A 13,231-nucleotide genomic window follows, 5' to 3' on the forward strand; every position below is an offset into this window, starting at 1 on the left:
GGTGCAACAGCCTGGCAGTGGCACGCGCAGCGCGTTGCACACGCGCGTCCGACGCCCCGCTTGCGCGCGCGGGGTGCCGTTTACGTCTTCCACCACCCTCCCGCGCAGGCGCGGCGGGGGAGGCGTGGCTAACTGGGAGGTGTGGTCAAAATGGAAGGCGTGGTCAAATCCGCCCCGCCCCTGCCGTTGCTGGCAGCGATGGGCCCGGGCTGGCGCGCGCCCTCGGCGGCGCTGGTGGGCGGCAGCGTGGCCATCTTCGGGGCGCTGCGGCGGGCGGCGCTGGCCCTGCCCCGGCCCGCCGCCGTGCGGAGCCGGCCCGGACGCGCCTGGCGCTGGCGGAACCTCCTCGTCTCTTTCGCACACTCCGTGCTCGCTGGGCTATGGGCCCTCTTCAGGTACCGGGAGGGGGAGTTGGGGGGTGGGCACGGTGCGCACCCTGACCGGGGCTCCGGGCCCCCAGGGAGCAGGCACTAGTGCACGGGGTCGCCGTTTCCCCATCCCAGCACCCTGCCTCGGCGCCCAGGGTGACTCTCTTGCCTTCTCTGCTCACCTCTAGCCTCTGGCACTCCCCGGAGCTGCTCTCCGACATCCAGGATGGCTACAGCGTCTCAGGGCACCTGCTGGTCTGCTTTTCCTCGGGTAAGGAGCCAGGCAGGGCCATGGCCACGGCTACCCCGCTGGGCTCTGCTCACCCCCTCTGCAGCCTCACTCAGCACACTGGCCCGGGATTAGCCCCCGGCACAGAGGCCAGGTGACTCTCCGTGCCTCCTGCCTTAACCACGAGTGTGGAGCCTGCCGGCTGCCAGTGCCGGGGCCCGGCCAACTCCCCACACTCAGCTGGAGCAGAGGTGTTTCCAGTGCCTGGAGCATGGTCATGCCACCCTCCTCCTCCTTGCTGCTCCCCCTTACCGCAGTGGGTGATGGTGCTCAAACCGGACCCCCTCAACGCTCTCTCCCTCGTCCCACAGGTTACTTCATCCACGACAGCCTTGACATCATCTTCAACCACCAGTCCCGCTCCTCCTGGGAGTACCTGGTACACCACGCCATGGTGAGTACACCTCCGGGAGGCAAAGGGCCAGTACATAAGGGGCTACCACCTGCCCCAGGGCTCAGCCCATGCTGGCTTCATGGGCTACAGTGGGGCAAGCCAGAGCCCTTCCCCCTGCCTCGCCCTGGCTGCCAGGTAGGCTGCGCATCAAGGCGACGGCACCCGGCAGGGCAGGACGCCTGCCAGCGTCGGCTCCAAGCACCAGGAGCCAGACAGGTTGCTGTGCCGGGCGAGGGAAGAGCCGCAGGCTGGTCCCAGCTCCCCGTGCAAGGAGGTGTAACTGATCCCAGGGGAACTGGCTCTCCAGACTGGTTTTCCCTTGGTCCAGGTGCCTAGGGGCTGCTGAGATCTTGAGGGATAGGGAGGGAGAGCAGCACCACATATGCCCAAACCTTGGCGGGGAAGGACTTGTCTCTCCCAGGGTGAGGAGAGCTGACCCTGCTCTGTGTCCCCTCCCACTCCCAGGCCATCTCTGCCTTCGTCTCGCTCATCATCACGGGCCGTTTCCTAGTGGCAGCGATGCTGCTGCTACTGGTGGAGGTGAGCAACATCTTCCTCACCATCCGCATGCTGCTGAAGATGAGCAATGTGCCTTCCCCGGTGCTCTACGAGGCCAACAAGTACATCAACCTGGTGATGTACTTCGCCTTCCGCCTGGCACCCCAGGCTTACCTCACCTGGTACTTCCTCCGCTACGTGGAGGTGCAGGGCCAGGGTGCCTTCCTCACTGCCAACCTCCTGCTGCTTGACGCCATGATCCTCATGTACTTCTCCCGCCTCCTCCGCTCTGATTTTTTCCCCTCCCTGCGCAAGGGCTCTGCAGGGAGAGACGTGGATGGTGAGAAGTTTCTGATAGACTGAGACACATGTGCTGAAGGGGACCTGGGCTCCCACTCCTGGAGGTCTTGGGCTCTCCAAACCTGCTCTGATGTGCCTTAGGGCTCGCTCCCTGGCCCCGGGCCCTGCCTTCACACGCTCTGCTGCCTAAAAGCGCTTCCCTGCTGGACCAGCCCAACAGCCTCACCGAGCCACAGGGATGCCGCTGAAGCCAGGGGCATGGCTGATGGAAAAGCAGCCCAAGCCGGCTTCCACACAGTCAGCTGGAGGGCCAGGGGTGGCTGTGATTCGCAGCTGGTGGCCCGAGAGGGTTGCAAGGGAAGGGACAAGTCCCTCCCATGGTGTTATGGTAACTGGGTGTTATGTGCATTAAAATTGGTCTGTTTACTGCTGCCGCAGAGTGCGTGGGGTGGCTTTTCTGTGGGGCAGTGTCAGTGGGAGGATTTGGGGAGGGGGAAGAGGGCCATGGGAAAGATGTGCCCCTGTTCCCAGCAGAGGGCTGGCATTACTCAGGGAGGGAGAGGGCACATTTCTGCCGCTCGCTTTGTTCTAGGGACCCTCCTGTGCACTTACGCCTGAGGGGCCCTACCAGCCCAGCTGCACCATGCTGAGCCTTGAGTAGCAAGACACCATCCCTCCCACAGATGGGTTTCCTCCACTCTTCCTCACTTCTCTGCTCTTCCAGAGACACACAGGGCTGTGAAGGGAGCATGGAAAGGGAGCCAGGAGAGGTACCAAGCTTTCCTGCAGCCCCTGACCTGCCTGTCTGTCTCCAGCCTGGCAGCAAGTAGCCTGGTTGCATGACTCACCCAGCAGCCATGTGAAGTGGAACTGGCATGGGAAAGCTGCGTGAGGCCACAGGCTCTTCCTGAAGACCGCTGCATGTTCACATCCCCCCAGAGTGATCTTCACCAGCACAGCTCCAGTCTCCTGCGAGCATGCTGGCCCCTCTCCTGCAGTGGTAGGACCAGGCTGCCTCCAGCAGCCCCCCCAGAGTGGTGGGAGGAGAGAGGGGGTTCAGGTCCCCAGGGGGAACAGGGCCAGAACCGGCCCAGCCAGTCCTGTGGAACACCAGAGCATCGGGAAGGCAAATCCTGCTTACGTGACAGCTCCAGGATCACACCAGGCTGGCATGAAGTAGTGGGGTTTAGAGGGATTCCTGCCCAGCCCCTGCTCCAGGGCAGGATCTGTCCTACCAGCCTCACTCCAGCCCAGCTCAAGCAGAGACAGGCGCTGCGGTTGAAATAAGCCAGTGATTAAGTGGAAGCAGTGGGGGATGACCCTCCCTCCAGAGAGCCGGGAAACACCTCACAGGGCTAGGATCCTGCTGGGGCTCCCCAGCACGCACCGATGCGGTGGCAGGCACAGGGGGCGTGTGCCAGGAGCAGCCTGGAAGCCAGAGCTACCCAGACAAGATACTTGGGACACTGCGTGGGCAAAGACATACACCAGCTTCAAACCCACCACCTTGCCCCCTCCTCACTCAAAGCAGAGCTCAGCAGCCCCGCACCAAGTGGCAGGGAGTCCCAGAAGGGCACAGCCTTACCCTCAGCAGCACATCCCAACAGCTACGCATCTTCCCAGCTTCAGCTTAAGTCCCACAGCCTCTGTGCACTGACACTGTGCAAATACGCCACAATCAAGCCCAAATCTTAGTTTCCCCTCACCCTGATAACTGCACCTTTCCCCTTGTCCCTCTGCACAGAGCAGACACAGCTCTGCCCCAGCAGGCCACAGGCTTAGGGGACCAGCCCACACTCCCACTGCCCTTCCAGCAGGATGGAAGGATCAGGCATGACAAAGCTTCCCAAAGCAGGGAGCCCAGCTCCTCCCTACTGCCCTCCCGGCTTCCAGACGGAGCTTCTCCTAGCAGCACAGCGCTGGCCGGCTGGGGCAGCTGTGGGTCAGGCTGGCTGCCAGCCCAGAGCGAGAGGCAAGCACAGGGAAGCCAAGTGCCAGACAGCAGCAGCCACCGGGCTAAGTTGAGGCAGGGTCAGGGCAGACTGCAAGTCATGCCGATGCGAAGTCCCTCCCCAGCCTCCACGCTGCAGCACGTACCTGCACAGAGCAGCCATTGCTGCTGCTCAGCCCCTTCCCAGGCTGCACCAAGGCCAAGGGCAGGAGGTTGGGTTGGTGCCCTCAACCCCACAGCCCAGCAGGAACATCAGACACAACCCCAGGAGAAAGCAGGGCTGAACCAGGTCCTCACACCACCGTACGCTCAGCAGCGAGGCTGTTGTTCAGTCTTACCTGGCCCTGCACAGCTTGCCAACAGCCCTTGCCCTCCCAGCCCCTGCCCCAGGCTTGGACAGGGCAAGGGGCAAGAGTCTGTGTTCTGGCCTGCGCCCAGGGTGCCAGCACTGCTCTGCACAGCACCCTCAGATCAGGAGGGACCAGCCTCCAGGGAAGCAGCAGTTTCTCACCCCTTAGAGCACAGAGGGAGCATCTCCTGCCTCCCCTCCCAGCCAAGCATCCCATGGGGCCCGGGAAGGAGGGGTGCTTGCGGGCAGCCCCCACTTCCAACCCCAGCTTTCAGAAGCAGGCCGACAGCAGCCAAGGTCTGCCTGCAGGAAGGCGAGCACATCTGCAATACGCAGCCACTCTCCTCAGACAGGGCGAGGGTGCGATGGCGGCTGGCCTCTCCCACGCCACCGCCCCGGTACAGCCATGCCACAGCCTGCCCCAGTGCCTGCCCATTGCAGGCAGCTCACGGTGTGCCCGGCAGCTCCAGCTGCACTTGCCCAGTGCCATGGCAAGGGTCTCACACCAAGGGCCACACAGCCCAGCAGAGCTTTACCCCAAGGTCCTGAGCACAGCAACACCTGGGATAGCTCCCCCTTTCCATCCACCACACTTCAAGCCTCTTGCAGGGGAACTCTGTGTCCCACTGCCCAAGAGCTCAATTACCTCAGTCAATATTTGGTCACAGCTTTCACCATTTCAGTCAAATACTTAAGTATCCCTAAAGGCTTATATGTACTTCACCTCCATTTCCTGCCTCACCCAACACTCCACTCTCTTGACTCTCCAAGTGCTCCGAAAAGCTGGTTTCATCTACCAATTTGAGGAAGCAAAAGACTGCCAAGGCAGCAGCAGCAGCTAATTTGGAAACAGCCCTGATGAGGACCATGAACTCCGTGAGGTTACAGGCAACATAACAGGGACAGTGTCAGGGAAACCTGGCTGCGAATCAAATGCTGCAGCACGGGGAGTGGGGATGAAGTCAGAAAAAAGCCACACAAAGCCCCTGTGATGGCGTTAGCTTGAAGGCTTCGTCAAGTGAAGCTTGCAGCATAAGCAAGCCGATACACTTGGAAAATGGTGCGACACTCCACTCATGCCAGATCTGAGCCATAAACAGGTTTTTGTTGCAGTTGCTACCTATCTCCTGGCCACTCATCAGCCTGTGGTACGCTCCAGAAGGAAGCTATGTAGGACACCAAGAACACTGATCACAAACATGCTAATTACACAGGGCAACAAAATGCAGGAGGATACCAGAGGCCTCGGGTAAACAGAGATATTTGAGATTCAGGACAGCATCACCTCACATTTACCAACAGCTGAGAGAACAGGTCAGTGATCCAGGAGACCCCAGGGTGGGACTCTCAAGGAGCAGTCAGTTCTGCCCACCTAGTACGACGCTAGAGCAGGAAGGACGAGGGAGGGAGGAACGCCTTTACTGAAATGAAACCCCAAAAGTTTCTGGGGTGCTCCCTTTTGTATGGGCCATGCTGTCACAAAACACAAGAGCCCCTCAGTGGTGTCACAGGGTTTATTATCCTGTCTGTACAGTCCTTGGTAGATGCAGTTTAGATGATTCCAATCTGGAAAGAAGCAAAGCACATTAAAACAGATGTTACAACAGCAGAAAGGCAGAGCCTCCACCACAGACATCACTGCCAAGGCTGCATCTCCCCAGGATTCCTGTCCTCCAAAGACAAGTTTCTTCTTCCCAGACCTGCCCAGGTGCCTTACACAATCATTTTATACATTTATTCCCCAATGACCCTTGTGCTAACCCACAGCCACATTCCATTACCCTACTGCAGTACATACCACCACTGCCTCCTGCCTACCTCAACCACGCTGAGGACTAAACTGTCTGCCACTTCCAGCACCACAGCCACCTGCATGGCAGAAACCCCTCCTTCAACCCAGGCACAGCGGTGCCCCTGCCCTAACAGGGCCTGTTGCCATCACTTCCCCCTGTTCTAATGAGCTGCCAACAGTGCTAGCCAAGAACGCTGTTAGGACAAACGCCATGTCAACCCAGAAGCTGCAGGACATCCTCCCCGCTAACACTCCAGAGCTCTTGTACTGTGGAGTGGAGTCCCTCCCTGGAGGAGTTGAAGAAAAGCACCAATTCTCTCTCAGTAACTTCTCCCACCTAATCTCACAACCTTCCAGGCAGAACTGAGTTAGTTTTGCTAGACAATGTGGTCTGGTTTATGAACACTCTTGGATCCACTCTAGCTACTCCACTGAAGTGCTGTTGTGCTTAAAGCACAAGCACCTTACGTGTACACCAGGAAGAACAACCAGGTACAGGAGATACAAGGCAACAGGAGCTGCAAAGTTTCAAAGTTTTCTCACCTTGTTGGCTACATCCAGCGCATCGTAATCTGGAGCCAGTCGGACATAAGCCTTCTTCTCCCCATCAGGCCTAGAGAGGAATGGGAGGCATGAGAACAGACACATACAACTCCTCCCACCTGCTTCACGTTCTTGCTATAGCTGTGTGCATCAGTGGTTCCTTTGGAAACATCACTTTATTCAGTGGTAAAAACATTCACATCATTTGCACAAGACTCCCTGGGTGTTGGAAGAGCTCCCCGACAAAGTCAACCCTCTGGGTCTGCCAACATTTCGTGCTTCCACCAAGATGCATTCAGTCACAAGTTGCATTTATCTAAACTTTAACACTGAAAATGCTACGGAGCTTACTCCCACACCTCCTGTGAGTACTCACAACATTGCTGAAACTCACACATGCTCACATTTTCTACTAAAAGCCACTCTGGGCTCTTGAAGCATGTCACTCCCGCCAGTGACCTATTCCCCCACTTCTCACCTGATCAATGTGTTGACCTTGGCCACATCGATATCGTACAGCTTCTTGACAGCCTGTTTGATCTGGTGCTTGTTTGCCTTGACATCAACGATGAAAACTAGAGTATTGTTATCCTCTATCTTCTTCATGGCTGACTCTGTGGTCAAAGGGAACTTGATAATGGCATAATGGTCCAGCCTGCAGGAAAGAGACCCTGTGGTTAATGGAAGGCTGGCAGACACCATCTCTGCACTTCAAGGGTTTTCAAATACCACAGATACCATCTAAGAAAGTTTGGGGTGCATCAGTTGCCAAAAAAAGTTCTAATCACAACCTCTCAGGCTTTGGTCGCTTGAAATCATCACCTGCACCCCAAAGACAACCCCTCTCCCAGTGCTCTGCCACCAAGGTGTGGCTCGGCTGCCAGGGCAGCGCACTGGCAAGGTCTCACTCTGGGACCTGCAGAAGGGCATGCAACCCCGTGCCAGCCCACGCATCAGGCTGCTCCCACCCCACAAGCCCTGTGGCAGGGCAGAGCCCAACACCCCATACATACTTGTTTCTCCGTGGGGCGCTCTTCCGGGGGTATTTGGGCTGCCGCCGCAGTCGCAAAGTCTTGGGCCTGCGAAAGGTGGGTGATGTGCGGATCTTTTTCTTCTTGTGACTGTGGACCCCCTTCAGGACAGCCTTCTTGGCCTTCAGCGCCTTAGCCTTTGCCTCTGTCTTTGGAGGCACAGCTACAACGACAGCTCAGTCAGCACAACCAGGAACCGCAGGACCAGTACATTCCCCTGCCTGCCCTAAGGGGCCATGTCTTCCCCTGTCATGCAACTTAACGAACAGGACCTCTGTATGTCCTCTCAAGCAACCAAGACCTCCCCCAAAAGTCCCAACGGGGCTGAAGTTTCCCCCTCCCCACCCCGCCCCCAACAAACCAGTCTCCCACCTCACCAGCGGTCAGGAGCGTTTATTCCCTCCGCAGCTCACTCACTCCTCCACAGACCCCGAGGGTCCTCGCACCGAGATGGGGGCCTACCCTCCCTCAGATAACGGGGCTGGGCCCGCCGGTGCAGGCCGCTCCCGCCACCTCCACGTGCCCGCGGCCCAGCACCGAGCTGCAGCCCTCCCTCACCCCCTCCCCCCGGCTCAGCCCAGCCCCCCGCGTACACTCGCACCCCGGGGAATGCCTCAGCACGACTCTCCCCACAGCCCTCGCACCCCGCCGCCCCCAGCCCTCACCCTCCTTCTTCGCCTTGGGCGCCATCTTGGGCAGGCGGAAGCCGAAAGGGGCTGCCCACGCCGCCCCGCACGGGCTTATAGCCCCAAATCGCGCGAGCGTTTTCCCCAAAATCTCGCGGCGCCGCAGTGCCCGCCGGCAATGGTAGTACTCACTGGCTGCCTCCGCGGCGCATGCGCAGATGCGCCTCCGCCCCGCGGGTCCTTCTGGGAATTGTAGTTCTACGCGCCACCTCCCCCCCTGCCGCCGCCTCGAAGGCGGGGGACAGGGATGAGCCCCGGTGTGGGGAGGTATTGCCGGGGTCTCGCTCTGTGGGCAGCAGCGCAGTGGCCCAGCCCCGGAGGAACCGGCGTCCTGGCCCCTCCCCCGCCCAGAAAGGGAGGGGCCAGGACGCCGGTTCCTCCGGGGCTGGGCGTGCAGCGCCGAGCACCGCTAACGGCAGCCGGGAGGTTCGCGGTAATGGGGACCCCCCGCCTCCCATTCCCCCGCGGAGGGGACCGGAACGGGGCGGGGAGGGCTTGGCCGTGGACCGGGATGCGGCGGGGGGACGTGCTTGGGGACGGTGGAGACTGTGCACGGGGGACACGGGGTGTGGAGGGGACACGGGGACAGGCACACTCGGGGACGTGGGGACCGGTGGGACACGGGGATGGTTGTCCATGGGGACGTGGGGTGGATGGGGCACGGAGACAGCCACACTCGGGGACGTAGGGATGGGTGGGACACGTGGACATCCACAGTCGGGGACATGGGGATGGGTGGGACACGGGGACAGCTGCACACTGGGATGCCACACTTGGGATGTGGGGACAGCTGGGACATGGGGACAGCGGTACCCCGGGGTGCAGGGATATAGGGATGGGACATGGGGACAGCTGGGACATGGGGACATCCTGGGATGTGGGAACAGCCATGTTTGGGGACATGGGGATGGCTGGGACATGGGATGCCACACTCGGGATGTGGGTTGGGACAAGGGGACAGCTGTGCACAGGGACGTAGGGATGGCTGGGACACAGGGACAGCCGTGTTTGGGGACACAGGGACAGCCGTATTCCGGGATGCTGTGCATGGGGACATGGGGGCAGCTGGGACACGAGGACATTGCCACCCCCTGCTCCCTCCGTCCCCAGGCCTCACGGTGGCCCTCGGCCCATCCCCACTCCCCCCGGCCACCCAGCCCGCCCCGGCGGCCCCGCGGGATGATGAACGTGCTGGCTCCGGTCCGCAGGGACAGGGTCATCGCCGACCTGCCCCCAGTGAGTGGGGGGGGACACTGGCCCGAGGGTGGCCTCACTGAGCCCCGTGGTCACACCAGAGTCCCCCGTTTGTCCCCCCCACAGTGTTTTCGGAAGGAGGCCGCCCTGCACGCCCGCCCCGCCTTCCACCCCACGGTTGCCAGCGCCTGCCAGGAGCAGCGGACAGGAACCGTGGGGTGAGTCCGGGATGATTTGGAGACCCCCACCCCAGGGCGGGGGGGGGACGGGTCACGAGGGGCCCACGGCCCCACCAGCCCCGGGTGGGGGTCCCCCGTACGGGTGCCGCGTGGCTGCCGGCGTTGCCCGTGTGCCGAGCCCTGCGTCACGGCGCAGGAATGCGGCACGGCGGGGGGGACACGGGGGTCCGGGCTGGGCTGCAGCTGGCGGCGGGGCGGGAAAGCCGGGCTGCAGGGTGCTGCCGGACACGGGGGGCTGTGGCGTGATGCCCCCCCCGCCATGAACCCACCTGCCTGTGGGGCCAGCTGGGGGGAGGCAGGTGGGGAGCCCCCCGCCCCACTGAGTGGCCATGTGTGCCCCTGCCCTGCAGGTTCAAGATCTCCAAGATCATCGTGGTGGGGGACCTCTCAGTGGGGAAGACCTGCCTGATCAACCGGTAACGGGACCCCCCCAAGAGAGGCTCGGAGGGGGCAAGGGAAGAGACCCCCCCTCAAAAGGCAGCAGCACCCTGGGCTGAGCCCGACTGCGGCCAGACTCTGGTGCTGGGCACCTCCTGGGGCAGGGGGCACTGAGCCCCCAGGGGTGGAGCGTGGGGGGCTGGGGTCTGCTGACACCCACCTCCCCCTGCCCAGCTTTTGCAAGGACACCTTTGACAAGAACTACAAGGCGACCATCGGGGTGGATTTCGAGATGGAGCGGTTCGAGGTGCTGGGGGTGCCCTTCAGCCTGCAGCTGTGAGTAGGTGCCAGCCCCCTCCCCACGCGCCCCCACCGCCCCCCCTCACCTCCCACACCCCCCAGGTGGGACACGGCCGGCCAGGAGCGATTCAAGTGCATCGCTTCCACTTACTACCGGGGAGCACAAGGTGAGGTCCCCACCACGTCCCACCACACCGGCTGTCCCCACTCCCACCTCATTCCTCGTTCCTCCCTCCCAGCCATCGTGATCGTCTTCGATGTCAACGATGTGGCGTCCCTGGAGCACACGCGGTAGGTGATACACAGCCAAGGGGCCCAGGTGGGACCAGGGATGAGCGTGGGCAGCGGTAGGGCTGGATGGAGAGGTGAGAGCGGGGCAGGAGGGCGTGGGGCTGCTGGCAACGCTGCAGTGTGTGAGCAAGAGGGTAGTGCTTGGCCACCGGCCGGTGACAGCGATCCCCACAGGCAGTGGCTGGCTGATGCCCTGAAGGAGAACGACCCATCCAATGTGATCCTTTTCTTGGTGGGCTCCAAGAAGGACCTGAGTGTGAGTGTATCCCCCTTCCCACGGGCTCCAGGCGCCCCAGCCCGGTGTGGCCGTCCCCATCACCCACACCCCGCCCCTGGCTCGGTTGGCAGACGCCGGCGCAGTACAGCCTGATGGAGAAGGATGCTCTGAAGGTGGCCCAGGAGATGCAGGCAGAGTACTGGGCCGTCTCCTCGCTCACCGGTGAGTCCCTGGCTGGGCAGGGGGGATGCGGACCCTGGGGTCCAGCCGGGCGAGGGGACGCTCAGGGGGTCTCATCCCGCGGGGCAGGGGAGAACGTGCGGGATTTCTTTTTCCGCGTGGCGGCGCTGACCTTCGAGAGCAGCGTGCTGGCGGAGCTGGAACGCAGCAGCGCGCGCAAGATCGGCGACACCGTGCGTGAGTACCCCTGCGCGGGTGTCTCCCCCCTTGCCCCCCACCCACGCGCTCACCCACCCTCCCTCTGCCCCTCCAGGGATCAGCAGCAACGAGAGCGACCTGTACCTGTCGGCACCCCGCAAGAAAGCCAAGTGCTGCCAGTGAGGGGGCGGCCCCTGGCCCCCCGCTGCCCTCACACCTCTGGACCAAAGAGGGGCGGCCCCGGCCGGCCCTGAGGAGCTGACCCCGGCCCCCCTGGCCCCCCGCCTGCCCGGGCACCCACGGCTGGGACGGGCAGGGGCGCCCGTGCGGCTCCCTTAGCTATGCAAACCCAGGTACCGCTTGCAGGGGGAGATGCCCCCAGGCTCCCATTTGTCTTAATAAAACCTTTTTTAAGCTTTTTAAGAAAGGCCTGGGGCTGGATGTGACTCCCCCTGTGCCCGGGCGCAGCCCCCCAGGGGAAGATGGCTGCCGCCAAGGAGGGGCGAGCGCCTCGGGTGAGACGGTGAAAACCAAACTGGGCAGTGGATGCCCTGGGCATGGCTGCCCTGAAGAGCCCGCAGCCCTGTGCCCCACGGGGGCGTGTGGGGGACACGCAAGATGCCGCCCCATCAGTCCCAGCCAAACTAGTGGCGGTCGAAGCGGGGCTGCAGGTGGGGGGGGACACGCAGTGGCTGCACTTGTAGCGCTCCTGGATCCACCGCCCGCCCTCGCTGTCCTCGATGCAGATGGCGGCGACGCCTGCGGGGACACGGCGGGGCTCAGCGCCAGCCACTGCAGGGTTTGGGGACGGTGGTCCCACTGCACCCATGGGCGCACCCTGGGGTGCCCTGGCACCCCCCTCCTACCTGCCACGACCCCCCACAGTCGCTGCACCGGCTGGATGGCCGCTTGCATGGTGCCCCCGGTTTCAACCCACCAGTCCAGGAGGAGAACGCGCAGACCCGGGACAGGGCAGAGGCTGCGGCTGAGTGCCCGGCACCCAGGACAGCCGCCCCTGCCCCCGAGATGGGAGCACCCCGCCAGCTCACCCCGCGAGATGGCATCGGTGTGGACCTCCAATCACCTTCTCTCAGCCCGAGTGGTCGGTGTAGGGCTGCGCCAGCGTCTGCACGCAGAGGTGCCCGGCTTTGCGGGTGCCAGGAGAGCCGGGAGCGGTCCAGCCAGGCGGAGTTGGGACCCTTGACATTGGCCATCAGCGCCAGGTACCAGCCCTTCTCTCGGGCACTGGGGATGTGGCACGGGTCCACGTGTGGGGACCACAGGCGCTGCGAGCACTCAGCATGTAATGGGGGTGAGACTCCCCACCCACAGGCCCCACGGGGCTCCCCACAGCTCAGTGGCCTCCCTCACTCCCCGCACTCCCCACGTGGGCACCCAGGGATCCCAGTGCGCCTGGGTTGGCTCCGTACCTGGGTGCTGGCAGCGAGGCTGAGCCAAGCGGGACTGCCACGGGAAGCGTTGCAGACAGCAGCACCTGAGCAGGGGCAGCAGCGCTGGGACCCCACCAGCACCCTCGGCCAGCTGGTCCCCGGGCAGTGCCAGGAGGGAACCCTGCCCGTGGGCTGGCGATGTGCCCCCACTAGGCTCTGCTGTCCCAGCCAGGCGGTTGCGTGGTGGGGAGCACCGGGGCTGGGGCATTCGCGCCCCATGCAGGTGTCCTCAGCACCCAGCCGCCTGCCCCAGCGGTGCCAGGGCGTGGTGCAGGTGGCACAGCGCCCGAGGCACCCCGTGGGTGCACAGGTCAGCAGGTCAGGGCGATGCTCAGGGCGCAGCCCTGCAGAACTGCGGGGTCTTGGGCAGCATGGGGGCTTTCTGAAGCTGCATGTGTCGGCGTTGGGGGGTCCGGGTGCCATCCTGCCCCATCAAGAGCTGGCTCCCTCGGCCATCCCACGCCAGATCCGTGTCCGGATTGCCAGTGGGCTCCAACTGGGCACAGGGCAGCGGGGCTGCCCCTCTGAAAGGCACCGTGGAGCATCCGTGGGGCGGGATACACGGAGCATCCGTGGGATGGG

General features: G+C 62.8%; 3 protein-coding genes and 1 pseudogene across 5 annotated transcripts; 2 read left to right on the forward strand and 2 right to left on the reverse strand.

The window, feature by feature from the left end:
• Positions 1 to 198: 198 nt before the first annotated feature.
• On the forward strand, positions 199 to 1,912 carry TLCD1 (TLC domain containing 1; the record flags this gene model as incomplete). Its single annotated transcript, XM_082008471.1, has 4 exons — positions 199 to 395; positions 557 to 639; positions 969 to 1,051; positions 1,517 to 1,912. 4 exons carry the CDS (start codon positions 199 to 201, stop codon positions 1,910 to 1,912), a joined length of 759 nt encoding a protein of 252 aa, XP_081864597.1.
• Positions 1,913 to 5,649: 3,737 nt separating this feature from the next.
• RPL23A (ribosomal protein L23a) lies at positions 5,650 to 8,216 on the reverse strand. The gene is made up of 5 exons (XM_082008528.1): positions 8,181 to 8,216; positions 7,498 to 7,678; positions 6,963 to 7,139; positions 6,485 to 6,554; positions 5,650 to 5,715 (listed from the first exon to the last, which is right to left on the reverse strand). The coding sequence occupies exons 1-5, from the start codon at positions 8,203 to 8,205 to the stop codon at positions 5,701 to 5,703; spliced, it is 468 nt and encodes a 155-aa protein (XP_081864654.1). The 5' UTR covers positions 8,206 to 8,216; the 3' UTR covers positions 5,650 to 5,700.
• A 1,161-nt stretch (positions 8,217 to 9,377) lies between these two features.
• Positions 9,378 to 11,381, forward strand: RAB34 (RAB34, member RAS oncogene family; the record flags this gene model as incomplete). 2 transcript variants are annotated; one of them, XM_082008545.1, is made up of 10 exons in its annotated part: positions 9,378 to 9,437; positions 9,522 to 9,613; positions 9,985 to 10,050; positions 10,247 to 10,348; positions 10,415 to 10,479; positions 10,552 to 10,603; positions 10,778 to 10,859; positions 10,952 to 11,042; positions 11,130 to 11,241; positions 11,321 to 11,381. In XM_082008545.1, the coding sequence occupies 10 exons, from the start codon at positions 9,381 to 9,383 to the stop codon at positions 11,379 to 11,381; spliced, it is 780 nt and encodes a 259-aa protein (XP_081864671.1). The 2 variants fall into 2 exon arrangements, with proteins under 2 accessions (XP_081864671.1, XP_081864670.1); XM_082008544.1 differs by having other exon boundaries at positions 9,381 to 9,437; positions 11,130 to 11,237; positions 11,314 to 11,381.
• A 446-nt stretch (positions 11,382 to 11,827) lies between these two features.
• On the reverse strand, positions 11,828 to 12,857 carry LOC309411957 (annotated as a pseudogene). Its single transcript has 3 exons — positions 12,694 to 12,857; positions 12,065 to 12,443; positions 11,828 to 11,957 (listed from the first exon to the last, which is right to left on the reverse strand). The product of its transcript is annotated as an uncharacterized misc_RNA (transcript).
• Positions 12,858 to 13,231: the final 374 nt, after the last annotated feature.

Source organism: Phaethon aethereus (assembly GCF_964289735.1).
Source record: "Phaethon aethereus genome assembly, chromosome: 19".
NCBI classification, from domain to species: Eukaryota; Metazoa; Chordata; class Aves; order Phaethontiformes; family Phaethontidae; genus Phaethon; species Phaethon aethereus.